Source organism: Cygnus olor, chromosome 10, assembly GCF_009769625.2.
Source record: "Cygnus olor isolate bCygOlo1 chromosome 10, bCygOlo1.pri.v2, whole genome shotgun sequence".
Classification (NCBI taxonomy): Eukaryota; Metazoa; Chordata; class Aves; order Anseriformes; family Anatidae; genus Cygnus; species Cygnus olor.
In genome coordinates, this window is record NC_049178.1 from 7,601,830 (window position 1) to 7,618,459 (window position 16,630).

At 39.1% G+C, this 16,630-nt stretch overlaps 1 protein-coding gene across 15 annotated transcripts in view; it reads right to left on the reverse strand.

Annotated features, from left to right (window-relative positions):
* PBRM1 (polybromo 1) overlaps positions 1-16,630 on the reverse strand; it is a 64,175-nt gene that overhangs the window by 39,618 nt on the left and 7,927 nt on the right. For 11 of the 15 annotated variants that reach the window (XM_040569253.1, XM_040569254.1, XM_040569251.1 and 8 more), the window contains 7 exons: positions 16,330-16,446; positions 15,715-15,783; positions 14,861-14,959; positions 14,156-14,241; positions 11,414-11,512; positions 9,937-10,028; positions 4,186-4,402 (listed from right to left, as the gene is read on the reverse strand). In XM_040569253.1, coding sequence (XP_040425187.1) covers positions 4,186-4,402; positions 9,937-10,028; positions 11,414-11,512; positions 14,156-14,241; positions 14,861-14,959; positions 15,715-15,783; positions 16,330-16,446 — 779 coding nt within the window. The remainder of the gene's footprint in view (positions 1-4,185; positions 4,403-9,936; positions 10,029-11,413; positions 11,513-14,155; positions 14,242-14,860; positions 14,960-15,714; positions 15,784-16,329; positions 16,447-16,630) is intronic. The other 4 variants (XM_040569258.1, XM_040569257.1, XM_040569265.1 and 1 more) reach the window with 1 other exon arrangement.

Below are 16,630 nucleotides of genomic sequence, written 5' to 3' on the forward strand. Positions count from 1 at the left end.
GCCCTGCTCTGGGCTGAACAAACCACGGGCCCTCAGCTGCTACCTATGCGTGTTGCCCTCCAGATCCTTCACCATCTTTGTGGTCCTCCTTTGGAGGCTCTCTAATAGTTGTCAGTCTTGTAACAGAAGAATTTTATAAACATCAGTTTATTTTGCAAAGCAAGGCCAAAACTAACATTTTCCCAGTTGGCACATTTATAAATTAAGCAAACCGTAACAGTGACATTTTATTTTTCCAAAAGCCAATGTAATAATAAAATCTTTGGGGAAAAAAAAAAGAAAAAGTAACGCTTAGGTTAAGATCTTAACTTGTAATAGGCTTAAGCTGTTATTTATATAAACATTCAGACTAACCCAGATAGCAGTCTCTACTCTTTCAAGTTAAGTTCTATTCACTAGATGATCATTTTTATTATAAATTCAACTCAAATAATTAATCTTGAGGTAACAAAAGCCAACACTAATTCCAGTTTAGAGAGAATCTCAACCCACTCCAGTTCAGTGAAATGTAAAGTTTAAATTCCCACATCACGTACAACTGAATGAACGTTCATAAGAAAAGCACATTACAAAAATGCTCAAGAAGTGGATGTCACACAAAACCAAGTGTGCTTTATGCTAGATCCACACTTTTTTTTTTTTTTTTTTTTTTAAAAAAAAACCAGCTAAGGTCCCCAGCTTCCTAGAGCAGAAGACACTGGGGCATGCCAATAAAGGCGATGCTTGCAGTGCCCCTGCACGCACACACACACACACACACCTCTCACATGCAGATCAGGAGAGGACAGCTGCCAGGGAATTCCCTGGTGGAGAAAAGGCTGATTCACTTGCCTTCAGGATCATATTTGCTAACACTATAAAATTTAATGAGTATCACAGTTCTTGTAAGCATGCCAGGATCCAGCACTTGTGTACCATCTAACAGCATGTTCTGTGTTCCTGCGTTGCTTCCTGACTATTCCTCCAGCTGTTGAATTAGAGACTTTTAGCCACGCTAAGTTTGCAAAATATCCTCCATACCATGCACTTCTACCACCCCCTAAAAATCACAGCCTTCATAGCATCATTTTTAAAGGGGATATCCTTGCTCTGCAGCTCTCTGGTTTGTTGTCCTTGAGTCGGTTTGGGGGGTGTCTTATCAGTGTGGATAAACACCCAATGGGAGGGAACAAAGAAGAAGGAGCCAAACTCATCTCAGCAGTGCCCACTGACAGGACAAGAAGCACAGACTGAAACACAGGAAATTCTATCTGAACACAAGAAAAAAACCAAAACTTTTTAAAAACAAATAACAACAACAACAAAAAAAAAACAGCAACAAAACAACTGTGAGGGTGGTCAAACACTAGCACTGGTCACCCAGGTTGGTTGAGAAGTCTCCATCAGGGAAAATGCTCCAAAGCCAACTGGGAACAGTCCAGGGCAAGCTGCTCTGAGTGATCCTGCTTGATGAGGTGGCTGGAGGGGATGGTCTCCCTTCCAACCCCAACTATTCTGTACTTCTGTGAAGAGCATGGCAGGAAGAAACTAGCAGGAAACTCAAGCCATCAACAGGATTACCTCCTGCATCCAGAAGTGGCCTGGGATCAGCACTCAGCTCAAGTCAATGAGGCTCTTAGTGCTCAAAGCGCTCAAGAGGTTGGGACTGTTATAATCTGCATCTCATTAAAACAAGCAAACAAAACACACCCACACCTGTGATACTCTCCCTGCAATTATCATAAATCATCGAGTAAGGATTTTCCTGCATTTAACAAACACAGACTCCTGAAATACAGGATTAGCTGCAAAATTTATAGTGACAGCAGACCGGGATAGGGGAAAGAGGGAAAAGGGAATACTTGGCCCCCTTTTCACAGTCCACTCTGACAGTATATAGCCTAAGTATCCAGATGCTAATGCAGAAAATGGTATGAGACTGGAATGCCAGGCTGTATGATCTAACACCTTCAGTTTTTTGCTAAGACAATTAACTTCTCTGTCCCCTGTCTATGAACAGATGTGCTCCTTGAATGTGCATCTCCAAACACACAAACAAGTGCCTCCCTCCACCCCAAGCCAAAAAATCCTACCTCTCCACCCCTATGGAGTGGTTATTTTGAATACCTAAAGACATAGTTGAAATATCAGTAAAACCACGATTGCTTCAGTTTTCCCTAAAGCATATTAATTAAATACACATATGCATGACTTCAAGGCTTCTTAAGCATAGTACGAGAAGATTATGTGGCAATTTAAACAATAATTGAATTTCAGAATTTGCTAAAACAATGTAGACTATTATAAATACCATACTTTATCTTAGGAATTAAAAACGCTATTTCTAAGAAGACTGTCTGTACTTTTTTGTTTTCTAAGCTCTCAGGCAATGAGAAATGCCATTTTTTAAAAAAAGTTCTGTATATACATCTGAGCGTCATTTTTGCTCAAACAGCCAGGTGCACCCTGCCTACTCTGTAAGGAAAGTAGAGTAACAGCTGCCTCCCTATGGCAAATTATTTCTCCTGATACCAAGTACATTTTCAAAACAAGGTTTCTCCCAACAAATACCCTTCAGTACATTCAGACAAAAAGCTCCCTGAAAACTGCCAGTGATGTTCTCAATTTCATCTTTTTTCCAACAGATGTGTTTTGTGCTTCATTCAAGAAAAGATGATTCCTTTGCGAAGCCAACTGTTGTACTAAGACATAAGAAAAAAATGCTTTAAAGCCACTGATGGACAGCTAACCAATATTGTATCTCTGTACTTGCTCCCCAACACATCAGACAGGTAAGAAAGGTTTTATTACTTTCCAGTTTAACAAAGACACTGCTTATTAAAAAAGTATTCCAAATCCAGCACATTGTATTACGGTATAACTATAATTTACAGAACTATCTACTCTAAACACACTAGCAGTGTGAGGACCCACTGAAGAAGGACTATTGCTTTACCAAACACTGTCACACCTCTCCTGCAGACCTGGTTTTCAACACCATTTCCTATGGCTGTAATGCAGTCTATTCTAAAGGAAGATGTTTTAGCGTAACTTTATACATGAGGATACAAGACGTGCTTTAAAGCACCAATGGCTGGCTCTTCCCTGTGGGAAGGGGATCCAAGCACATTAACATGGCCAGCAGGGCAGGGGCCTTGCCAGCTACGAGCACTCAGGTTTGACCCAGATCCAGACCATCCGGCCAACTTTTGGCGATGAGGCAGGTGCGAGGTGAGGCCAGGAAGCCAAGCTTGCAGGGCAGGATCAGACACAGTCAGCAGACATTGGGCAGGCAGTGCTTGAACGCATCCACAGAGGCCCAAGGCAACGCTAGGAAGTCAGCCCACAGGTCAGGTCTGGGTCAGTGCAGGGGGTATCAGTGGGGGTCCACGGCCAGGCAGGGGCATGGCTGTGGTGGGCTGGAGACCAGCACTCCTACCATGTAGCTCAGGCAGGGCCTGAAATGGGGCTCCCAGGTCCCTGGGAAGGAAGCCAGGGCCACCTGAAGCTATTCAGGGCCATGAAGACCTGTTAATGCACTTGGCACCTTGACATACGATGGAGCTAACATGGTGAATATATTAGTTTACCCTGGGCTTTAGCGGCCTGAGATAAGCTCACTATTCTTTTTACACAGGTTTTTATCCCACAGCTGCGCTCTGGCAACTGAGGAATCTTTCATGGCTCACAGATTTATGAACAGTGTGCTGCATTAGCACTTTACTCCAGACTAGCTACATCATGAATGAAAATAATTATTCTCTACAATTAGACTGTGACCTAAACAAAAGGAACATAATTGCAAACACCTTTCCACAGTTCGCGCTGCTGAAGACTATTCATTTAAGAAACATGGCAGTAAGAGGTAACCATGCCATCAGGGTAAAGGGAAGGGCATAACGGAGTGTTCTGCAGAAGCTTTCACATCTGCTGTGCACCTGGCCTTCAGAATTATTGATATGGCAACTACCCGGGCACATTCCTAATGAAACACTGTGGAAAATAAACCCATGGATGGCAGCCATTGATAAAAGATGATTAGAAGACTGATGCAGACTGACACAAAACAAGCAGCAACAAAGCACAGAGGAAAAATGGTATCACTACATGAGAGGTCAGCAACTTGACCACAATTAAGGATGCTGGAAATGAAAGGAGCCTTTGAATAGTATCGCACCAGAGGTAGTTTGCATTCTGTTTTCTTACCTGATCTGCTGCAATGAAATAGGTGTTTTAATTTGCTGGTAATAATCAGGATACTTTTTCTTAGAGGGCAACTGGAAAAAGGGTTCAGATATGAGCTGGCCCTGATTATTTCGGCAACTTCTAACTGTATCATAAAGCTGATAAAGAGGATTAGAAGTGTCCATGAAGGAAGTAATGCTCTCAGCTTCAGATTCTCCTTCTTCATAACGAGCAGCAGCTGCACAGAGAGAAAGGAAAAATGAGAAACTCTCAGCAGGACAAGTCAGAGTGGATTTTTTTAATGACTTTTCAAATAGAGAAGTAAACCAGAACAAAATGCAGACCCTCAGTTGAGGGTGTTCAGCCGCTCTCCAGTAGTCAGATTCACAACCCAGAAAAGGACTTCACAAATGGCTACACCTCACAGCCCCAAGCTGATGGGAAAAACAAAAACAAACAAACAACACACTTTACCTAGATAGCAAGTTCTCTTATCAGATGAGCCTTCAGTTCAGTCACTGGTAATACACCCTACATATAGAAGCATGCGGAAGTGTTCATAGTTAACAGAACTATTCAACCACACTACCTACAAAAACAGCTATGCCCTTATTTACCAGTCAAACCATTACTACTAATATTTGTACCAAACACATTTATACACTGAACTACTGTGATTCTGCTATCTGACTGGAGCATACTACAAGAATATGAACTGAAAAACCATGTCTAGAATTTTCAAAGGTCTTTAGTCTGTTAGGGAAAATGGCTGAAATAACAATGAATTTTTGAATATATATCAAAAAAGATTACTTCAGAACTTCTGTAATCCTTTACATAATAATCCCATAATATAGTAATTGCATAATAATCCCGGCTCAAGTAAAAAAAATCTGAACCTTAACAGGCAAGTCTGACACTAGAACTCACCTTTAATAAGCAGAAAGCGAAGGAGAAATAAACATTTTAGAATTATTATGTAACTAGCATAAAATCAATAAATACTTTATAAGATGTTCACAGCAGACTTTTCCTATTGTCTGTATGAAGCATGTATTATGCTTCAGGATCAGGACGAACAAAAGAGCTACTATAATGAAGTAACATTTACTGCAGATGAAATTAGGAGAAACATTACTGAGCAACAGAAACACAGACAGAATGAAAAAACACTGGCAACAGAAATATAGGATGGGAAGCAATAAATGGCCAACCCTTCTACTCCACCGTAATACAGTTGGCATAATTTGTACCTTGCAGACAGGCATAATAATAAAATCTATGTGTTTTTGCATACACAGCTATTTATTCATCCTTGTTTGCTCTCTTACGAATCCCAATTTAGGGGAAAGCTTGGCAGGTGACATGCTGGATAATTCAGTTACACAAAAGACAGTTCTCTAACACTCAAGCCAAGTTTCCAGCTGGCATTTTCATTATTGCTCAATAGAGGCTGGCAATGTTTCAAATTTTCTACCCAATTTCAGTAAAGATGTATTGAAATGATGACAAAGCCAGAGGACATTCTGACTGCATATCAACATAGTACTATCATTTTTCCTCTGCAGTCTGACACTGCAGATCTACACAAGTGTACCAGACAAGTTAGATGCAAGCTAAAACACAAGCAGACCACAGCAGATGCGCAAACACTACAGAGACGTTCATTACTAATTCAGAGGAGATGCTTAAAATTATCAGGCGCGTGTACGCCAACCAGCATCGCATAATGGCATAGCAGCTACTATGGCAGCCTGCAAAGCAGGAGCTGGACAGAATCACTCAGGTAGAAAAACAAAAGACTGAAGGCAACACACTGTCTTCTTCCCCACACCTAACATACCAGTCTGAACATGGAGATAAATCCTGATGGCTAAGAGGCAGCTACCGAGTAAAATAAATTTCCAAAGTAGATTATGCAACAAAATACTGTCTTTGCTATTGTTTACTCAAACAGTTCAGTTCTGACTGCTCCATCAAAAAGGAACAGAATAGAAAAAGGAGAACTTGTTTTTATGTAAGAGAAAAACAAGAAACAAGCATGCTAACATTCTGTGACATGGCAGACAGCAAAAAGGCAGTTCAATACCCTAAACAAGAAACGTACTTCCTTTGTGTAAGAAGTGGGACACAAGACATTCCCCAAAATGAAATCTAAGGAAATTTAAGAAGCACTAAAAGGAAAGTGTTTACATAACACCAGAATACAACTACAAACATTTTCATTATAACATGTATGTTCTTTAAAAGATGTGTGTCAACCACTATATATTCTTACATACTCAGAAAATGCTAACGTTCTACTAACAGGAAACACATTATCTTGAGAACTGAAGAAGTTAATATTTGGATCAGAAGACAAAAATCCACATTTGTCTGTACAACCAGCCACATAATGCAAGACCGTAGATTCTTCAGCATTCAGTAGCACCAGGTCCCATAGGAACATGCTGGCAGCACAGAGCAACAGTCAGTTATTCCCTTTTCACGCAGCTGTTACCTCAACTACAGTTAGCAGGTACAGCAGAAATATGCAGTAAACCATACGTGTACCCTTACTCAATGCTATGGCAGGGAAGGAACAGAGTTAGGAAAGCATACAAATGTATATGGAAGAAACTTAGTCTTTACTCAGCAAGTAATTTGCTTTAATCAATGTCTCCCGAGGTCCCAAAGCACCTAGACAACAATGAATGCTCAAAATGTAACCGAAGCTAGATTCTAGTACAACCAAGAGCAGCATCCAGACTTGTAAAATGAAATACTTATAAACAAGTAATTTATAATGACCTTTTATGCCTGTCTTTACATATTTATACTTCAGGTAGCTGCAGAAGCTGCTCATATCGAGTACATTTGAGCTGGAAATGTTCTACAATCTCCTTTACATCATGACAGCCTCTGAAACTGTGTGGATAAACTCCATGTTGGAAACTGATTGTTCACTGCTTAGGCAACTGCTACAATCGAAGAGGCTCACGGATTTAACTCTCTATATCAAGACGGAGAAAGTTCTCTCTATGTTCATGCATGCAGCCTCGATCTCATTTGCTTTAATGAGTGTTGGAGGAAAGAAAAGAGACATGATACTGGAACAACTAATAAAAAAACTGCTTAGTTTAAATGAAAAACTTTTTAATCCAGAGACTGAAAACATAGGGATGTCCAAGTAGCATGTTGGAGGGATGGAAAATCTTAAGTGTGACAGAGGTCTGCCAAAAAAATTCCTTCTTCAATGAACGCAATAAAGATAGCGCTTCAACAGTGTCAAAGCAAAAACCTCAGACACATAGAAAAAGACCCCATGAAAATGACATTAATGTCCATGGTAAAGGTGACACCTGAAAGTGGTTAAGTCACTTCAAGAATTTAAATCACAAAGACACAAAAACCTACGTGTTTTTACAGAATTAAAGTCTGCAAGAACAGCAGCTAACAATCACACTCAGACAAGCAACTGCTCCCCACATCTGCCAAGAAAGGGAGCCAAAACTGAAGTCTAGGCTAACCAGGAATAAAAATGCTTTTGCTTGCAGCAAGATCTAAAGTGTTTGAAAAAAAAAAAAAAAATAATAACACCACACCAAACCAAAAAAACAACCCAAAACAACCCACCACTCAACATACGTTCTATCCAATGGAAAATGGTAGCGAATACAATTTTATTACTGGGTATGAAATAAATGGCCCAAAATGTATATTGAAAAGATGCTTCATTTCCCATCATAACAGAAATAACAAACAAAACAAAATATATACCATATGTACAAAAACATTTCAGAAAGCTGCTCTGAGACGAAAGTTCTTCTGAAAGGAAGTTCTGCACAGTGGAATCAGTCCAGGAGGTTTCCAGAGTGTGTGGAAGACAGCTTCCTGACACAGCTGGTACAAGAGCCTACCAGGGGAGCTGCCCCACTAGACCTGCTCTTCACTAACAGAGAAGGACTGGGTGGGAGATGTGAAGGTTGGGGACTGTCTTGGGCAGAGTGACCATGAAATTGTAGAGTTCTCTATCCTTGGTGATGTCAGAAGGGTAATGAGCAAAACTGCTATCTTGAACTTCTGGAGGGCGGACTTTGACCCGTTCAGGACACTTGTTGCAGGGATCCCTTGGGAGTCACTCCTGAAGGGCAAAGGCATCCAGGAAGCCTGGGCGCTCCTCAAGAAGGAAGTCTCAAAGGCACAGAAGCAGGCTGTTCCTGAGTCCCGTAAGGCAAGCCGGAGGGGAAGAAAACCGGCATGGGTGAACCAGGAACTTTTGTTGAGATTCCGGGAGAAGAAAAAGAGTCTACGTCCTCTGGAAGAAGGGACAGGCTACTTGGGGCGACTACAAAGAAGTTGCAAAGATATGCAGGGAGGAAGTTAGAAAGGCAGAAGCCTGGCTTGAACTCAGATTGGCCACTGCAGTAAAAGAGAACAAGAAATCCTTTTACAAATATATTAACAGCAAGAGAAGAACCAAGGACAATTTTCATCCTTTACTTGATGCAGCAGAGAATGTGATCACTGAGGATAAGGAAAAGGCTGAAGTTCTCAACACCTTTACATCTGTCTTTAATAGTCGGATCAGTTATCCTCAGGGTACTTCATGCCCTGACATGGACGTCCCCTGTGATTCAGGTAGAGAATCACCCCATGATCCAGGAAGAGACAGTTAGAGACCTGCTCCTCCATCTGGAATGTCACAAGTCCATGGGACCAGACGGGCTCCACCCTAGGGTGCTGAGGGAGCTGGCAGAGGTGATTGGCAAGCTTTTCACCATCTATCAGTGTTCCTGGTTATCTGGAGAGATCCCAGAGCATTGGAGGCTTGCTGATGTGACTCCCATCTACAAGAAGGGCCATAAGGAGGATTCAGGGAACTACAGGCCTGTCAGCCTTACCTCGGTTCCAGGGAAAGTTATGGAGTCACGGAAGTTATCTCATCTTGGGTGAGATCACACGGTGCATCCATGGCATTCAGGGGATCAGGCCCAGCCAGCATGGGTTCATGAAAGGCAGGTTGTGCTTGTCCAACCTCATCTCCTTCTTTGACCGTATGATCAGACTGGTAGATGAGGGAAGGGCTGTTGATGTAGTCTACCTAGACTTCAGCAAAGCCTTTGACATGGTCTCCCACAGTATTCTCCTGGGGAAACTGTCTGCCCGCGGCCTGGACAAGTACACTCTTCTCTGGGTAAAGAACTGGCTGGAGGGCCGTGCCCAGCAGGTTGTGGTTAATGGAGTTAAGCCCAGCTGGCATCCCGTCACAAGTGTTGTCCCCCAGGGGTCGGTACTGGGGCCTATCTTGTTTAATATCGCTATTGATGACCTAGATGAGGGGATAGAGTGTACCTTCAGTAAGTTTGGAGACGACACCAAGCTGGGAGGTAGTGTTGATCTGCCTGAGGGACAGGTACAGACGGACCCAATGGCACAAGACAGCAAGAGAATATAAGCCAGAATGAGCAAGCGTGAGATTTCTCTCAAACAACCACAGCACTGTGAATCTCTTATGGCAAGGAACACCCAAGTATACTCGGAAATATACACGCTAAATTCAAGACACACAAGCCAGTTTGGCCTACCCCATCTTAGCAGCTGCACATTTATGAATTCATACTTCAGAGGAAACAGGGACTGGATTTCACAGAATTATAAACTGAGTTTTGAAACACTGCAAAATATTTTTGTAATAAAGATATCTGAAGAGATCAGGAGCTGTACAGTTTTGCTTATTCCAAACATATTAATTAAAGAAAATAAACAGATAAACAGCATTTCAGCTCCTACCAGCCAAAGCTGCATCCTCGTCACTTTCTGATCCATACTGCAATGCCATAGTAATTGCTGATAAACGATCCCCCTGGGCTGATCTTTTGTTACTACAAAAAAAGAAAAGAAAAAAAAAAAAAAAAAAGAGATTTCAGAAATAAAAAATAGCAAAAGGTTCTCATTATCAAACCACCATTAACAGCCATCCTGAGTGTGTAAATAAACCAATGGAACTTGTGATGGTTACCTACGTTATCAGGAAAACAGATGTGACTATGCCAAAAAAAAAATAAATATGGAGAGCTTAGCAAGGGAAACTGTTAATGACCCATGAGTCTGCCTCCTTCTTTGGGGTGGTCCTTCAAACTGAAAAATTGGACATGCAATCAGAAAGCTAGAGCTCAAGCTGTATATATCCTGTCCTACTTTGAATGCTTGAGTATTTGAATTATTAATTGGGAAGGGTAACAAGTGTAATTAATACTCCCAATTAATAACACTGTTATTTAACCCCATTTTATAAGGATTTGTCTACATGAAGAAATATAGCACGCTTTAAGCTGTATACACCTAATTCTCTCTCTCCCCCAGCACTATCTGAGGTTTTTCAGCACACAAAGTGCCTGCACACGAAGGATCTTCTCTCCTTTTTAAGTGACTATGGTCACACAATGACTTCTTCAGCATCATTCTCTTTCTCCCAAACCTGGGACACAGCATTTCACACCAGAAGTGGGCTCAGTCTTGCCCTGCAGGAGCAGTCAAGTCTGGGAAAAAATTGGATGTGCTGCTTAAAATGACACCAACTCTGTACAAATGCTCAACACCTGAAAGAGCCTTACTGCTGCTGAGTGTTCAGCCATGGTTTCAAGAGTACGCATAAAGAATTTGCCAGGAGTAGTACTGCTTCCAGACAGTAACTCAGACTGCAGACACAATACTTCTGATATGTACCAAAATTCTCAACTGATGAATGAAAGGACAAACCAGAATGCCTCTAGTAAGCAAGCCTACCCAGTAAGTCTGCCAGAAGTCCATCCTAAATCCAATACTTTTGGTTTACAGACTTCATTGGTTTCCATCTTCCTTCTCTTAATTATTTAGTCCTACTTACTCCTTTTCAGCCTCCAAATACTATTTTCCTAGATTTACAGTTTATTTACATGTGATTTTTCACCTGCTTTATTTTGTAATGAAGCTTAGCATATTGATCTTCACAACATTTCTAATGAAATAATTGTACACAGGAGTATTTAATGACAGGTGTTCTGAAACATTAAATTTAAAATCAAACATGGAAGAGCAATTACAGCAAAGTAACTTCTTAAACTACACTTAATAAATATGACTAAAGTATATTTGAAATAAAAAGTATTGAAGTCACTATTGATCATTGAAGAGCACTCCCAACTGAAATTAAAAAAATAAATAAAATAAATCAGTATTTTCATGTGATGACAACCCAGCTTTTCCTCCAAGTCCACAATTTACTTACCGATAATATTTGTTAGAAGAATTTCTCTCATCACCAACACTGCCTTTACCCTGTGAGGAAGGACCTGTCAGCTTGGAAGCAGTCAAATTTGATGGAGTCCTTAAAGTAGAAGAGACAAGCCAAGGAAAGGGGAACAAAAGAGGCCCACCTTAGCCAAGGAAAGATGCAGCAAGAATACAGCTGTTTACAGACTTACTTTGACAGTGCAGGCAAAAGGTCCAGAGATGGATTAAAAAAATAATATATGTTTTAAAGCTAAAAGTAAAGTAACACTACGATACATTTAGGGCCCCGGCATTTTAATACTGATTTTGTTTTTATAAAAAGTCAGGAGGAGGTAACATTTAGATTGAGGATTAATAGCTATACACACAGCTCAGCCTACAATAGCAGTGAAAGCAGCCAGCAAAACATTCCTTAGCATCCACATAAAGCTAATCATAAAGATCCATGGTGTTTTGCCAATAGTCGACACTGCATATTTTCAAGCAACTTTACTGTGTGACTTTATTTAAGGGAGGACAGTTAAATGCACCGACAGAGAGCAATTTAATATGACAAAGGATACAAAGAACTCTGCGCTGGAAGAGCGCGGTTACTTGTGACACTGAGGCAACATAGCTGCAGGACTTTGGTTAGTAGCATTATGAGGAGCTGGAGCCTGATCCACCAAAGACAAACTGACAAACCCAGAAGAAAAATATAATAAATTAAATGAACTTGTGGGGGTGTTTTACCAAAATCAGCAACAAGTAAAAGAAACCCCCTGTTGAGACGATTAACAAGTTATAAATGATTCTGTGATGCGGATTCAGCAAAAAGAAAAAACACACATGCAGAAAGAAAAATGGTGCAATAAAAAGAGCAACCAGTGAAATGCTTCAGAACAGCAGGTGAAAGGTTTGGTTTTCACTACGCTTTCCTCTCACCCATTTTTTTGGTGTAAAACAAAAAACAACAACAACAAAACGCAACAAAAGAAACTGCACACACACACACAAAAGCAGTTCAGTACTATTATAGCCTGTTTCAGGCACTACAAATAAATATTTTTTGCCAAGTTACAGAAACAAAGAAGGGAGCTGTCAATTATTCTGACATTCAGATTACTTCAGGCCTCGTAGATCCATTGAGAATGTAAGAACACTTAGAATAAAGGAGCTGAGAAGTAGAAATGGGTTGGCAGTGTAAGAGAGGAATTCAACTAACAAATATCAGTGTGATTTATCTGTCATCCCTTTTTGTGCAAATAGCTTTATTTTGAAGAAAAACAGTTAAGTCTCCAAATTAAATACCACTTGGGACATCCTGAGCTTCATCAATGCAGTAAGGAAAAAATAAAAGCCACAATCTATATAGAAAACCTCTGGGCCTATATGTATTCAATCAAATACATTATGTACATTACGTGTTTGTAGAATCAAGATCTTCTGGCACCACACATACTTTTAAGAGAAATTGTTAGAATATACATCAAGAATTACTCCTTAACAAAGTTTCTGTTTTTATATTGCCCTTTTTGGCAACGATGGCTCTGACAATGATTCGCCTAAACATGGGAAGCACGCTAACACTGAGAATGAGCCAGGAAAACCATTATATATGTTGAGTATCTCAAAGCACCAAACAGTAATAATCAAGCAGATAACTTTCATTTCTTTCACACATAATAGTATTAAATGCATTGCTCAGGACTAACGCTATCTAAACGTTTTCCTGGAGAAACATAAAACAAAAGAAAAACAACCACAAAAAAGCAACAGAATAAAACCTGCCCTTCAGTAAAAGAAGGGAGTGCTAGGGTTCTCAATTATACCACATAAACCTTCACAGGACATGAACAGGATTTATTTTTTAGTATCACATGCTACTAAAGAGCGCAAATACATACAGAGCCTACCCTAGAAAGAGTTTCCTAACTCCTTGGAGGACTTGCAAGACATTGATTTATTTCCTAGATAAATGATGCAGCTCATACTGGAAAATAATATTTAAACTTACTTTTGACTGGTACTCAGAAGTAAAAATCTATACAAGAATAAATCCAACTGCATTTCAGATTAGAAACATCTATAATGACTGCATCACTTCTCTGTACACCATGGATTTTCACAGGAAGCACCATTTCCCAAATAAAATCTTTCTGTGAAATAAATACAACTATCAACAGTGTTTTATACCTGCCTGTTCAAGACCCAAACTCTACTCCTCTGATTTGTAAGTCCAGATCTTCAGTGTCTTGTGCCTCTTTCATGGACAGAAACAGATTTTCAATTAAGAGTTTATATAATATGGACTTTGTTCTACATATCTGTTGCCTGTGGACTTGTTGCTGTGTTTCTGCCCCTACCTAATTGTGAGCTCTTGTGTTTCAAGCCCTAACAAGGTTCAACAACACTCATCATTTTTTGTACATCAAAACAAAACAAAGAAACTGTTTCCTCACTGTTCCTTTTCCGTTACTAACTTAAAAACACATACGGTAGAAGTTGGTCATAGCTTAAAAGAGATGATTACACTTTTTTTTTTTTTGACAATCAAGTTTACCACAGAAATATTTCACCACGGAAGTATTTCCATAAAAAGTTTCTATTTGAAAGCCATTCTGTGGTTTATAACTTTTAAAATAACAATAAAATGAGTTTTCAAGCAATTATTTCCCCGTATATTTGCCACAGCGAAATTAAGGGAATATCTACAGAGATTTTCATGAATTTATAAAGAGAACTCTATTTCCAGTACCTGATTCGGAGACTTGACTTGGCCAACTCACTGTGTTCAATTTCAGCTTTTTTCATATTAAATATTTTTTTAATTGCATTTGCATCCTGTCAAAAAGAATTTTTTTGTTTAAAGTTGAAAACAAAGAACGTTATTTTCAGCTAGAGTAATTCAAATCAAAACAAAATGAGCTTGCTTTTTTTTTATACATTTAGATACAAAACAATTTGACTAACTGAGATTGTAGGTGTAATTTGGTCATAAAAGTACAGATAAAGGAAAGAGGATCTTCAAGAACTATGCAAAGAAGGCATTACTCTGCTTTTTAAGCTTATGATGAAAAACACAAACAGTTCCTGAGATCCATGAAGAGATAATAGCTGACTACTGCTATCATTTTAACCTGTAGTTTCAGCCATTTCAACATCAATCACAAAAGTAACGGGATACTCCATTCCTCCAAAGAAGTCATTAACTCATGTCCTGAGATAAAATTTAATTGGAAAAAACTCATATATGTCTAGAAAAAAAATATAGCTTATATTCCAATTATACTAAGGGGAATATAAATAAGGAAAAAACAGCAATAGATTGTTTGCTTGCTTGTTTTTTAAATGGAAACAGTTTTCAGGGCCTTATACTAAAAATATGTTCAATGAAAAATGAGCACAGAAAACAGTAAGGAAAATCTGAACTTTGATTTAACTATTAACAGCTGAAACTAACCTTGAACACTTGTGATCCAGGTTCATTGTAGGTTTTGGCATTCTTTGCGAGAAGATCTATATCCTTGGCCATTGCATGAATGCTTTTGTAAGTCCCATTCTACACAAGAAAAACCAGCATTGCTTATTGACAATCTTCAGACAGCATGAGAATGAAGTCAAAAGCAAAGGGAATTCATAAGGAATAAAGAGAACATTTACGGAATAAAGAGAACATGTTTATAAAAAACAGGTAGGTACTTTGATAAAAAACACAACTGAAGTGCTAAGTTCTTCTTGATCATACGAACACTAAGTAAAAGATAGGAAAAAAAACACTTAATACAGTAGATTATCTTAATTTTGAAGGGTTCTGACAACATGTTATTTCACCTTTATCCTCTAGTTCAATTAGCCTTTGCGTTATTCTTTGCTATTACACAAAATGCTAGAATTACAGAACAGTATTTCAAATTGCTGGAAAAGTGAGACAAAAAATGCATCAGTACAAAACATCTATTTACAGCACTAGAACATAACAAGGTGATGATAATGCATGACCACGCTTCAATACATCGATGTTTTATGTTAACAGTACTTGCCAAGGAATTACTTTAGACCGTTAAACATCAAGGAACCCAGGATATTCAAGCCCAGTGCCAGCACACTATGGTTTACAATGCTAGACCTTCAGCACAGCTTTTTCTGCAGCATTAAGCCAGGAGAGAACACTGAATCAGTAGAGCGTTCCTATTTTTCAGTAGCAGGGAAAAATGCACTGCTTTTCCTATCCACTTTAACTCTAGCTTTTATCACTTTTAGTTCAGACTTGTTTAAAAAGAAGCATTCTATGATATACTAATAAGCTTACTGTACCTGTATCCTTTGTGCGATAGTTTTAAGATCTATGGGCTCTTTTATAATTGCATAATAATCTGGATATTGCTGGAAAACAAAAAATATATATATTATTACAAACAGTTGTGAGACATTCTATGAGCTATTAGCAAAAATTAAATACAGGTGAGAACAGTGTACGCTTCATAAACATAGCAGCAGGCATCAATTTGGATAGTCAGATCTAAGGCAGATATCTGCAATTACTTTACATCAGTTTATTGATGAGATGAAACAGTTCTGACTGCAAGCAAAATACATGGTAATGGTCTTCAAATTATTTGTTTTGCTGGTTAAACCTGTTATGCCACACCCTGGATGAGAACAGTGAATTTAGATTTACAAAGATTAAAAACTCAACCAAAAAGAACAGTTAACTAAACTGGCAGAACAGGACAAACCCCCACCTGCAATGACAGGGCTGGAAATGAGTGGGCAGGAGCAAAGAAGCTCTAAAAACAGCTGGAGTTTGCCACTAATGAGACAGTAATGAAGAACCGCATCCCCAGACTTTGCATAATGGTGCATGGGATCATTTATATAAATTTCCATGTTTCAAACTTAGAATGAAATCATTATTATTAAAATACCCACCACTTTAGAAGGAAGTTTCTGAAACAGTTCACTTATGAGGCGTCCTGATGGGTTTGTGGCAACAGCTACAGCTTCAAGAAGCTGTTCGAGAATCTCCTTCAGGTACCCTGGAGATGACTAATAGGAGAAATTAAATCACAAGCAGTTTCAGTAACAGCCAAAGTACAGTGTTTCAATTTGCACTGAACTATACAAATTTATTTTTCAAAGACAGGAAAAAAAACAGCTATAAAACATGTATGCAACTTTGAAAAACAATATTTATGCATGTAGGTGAAACACACGAGAAAACTTTAATTTC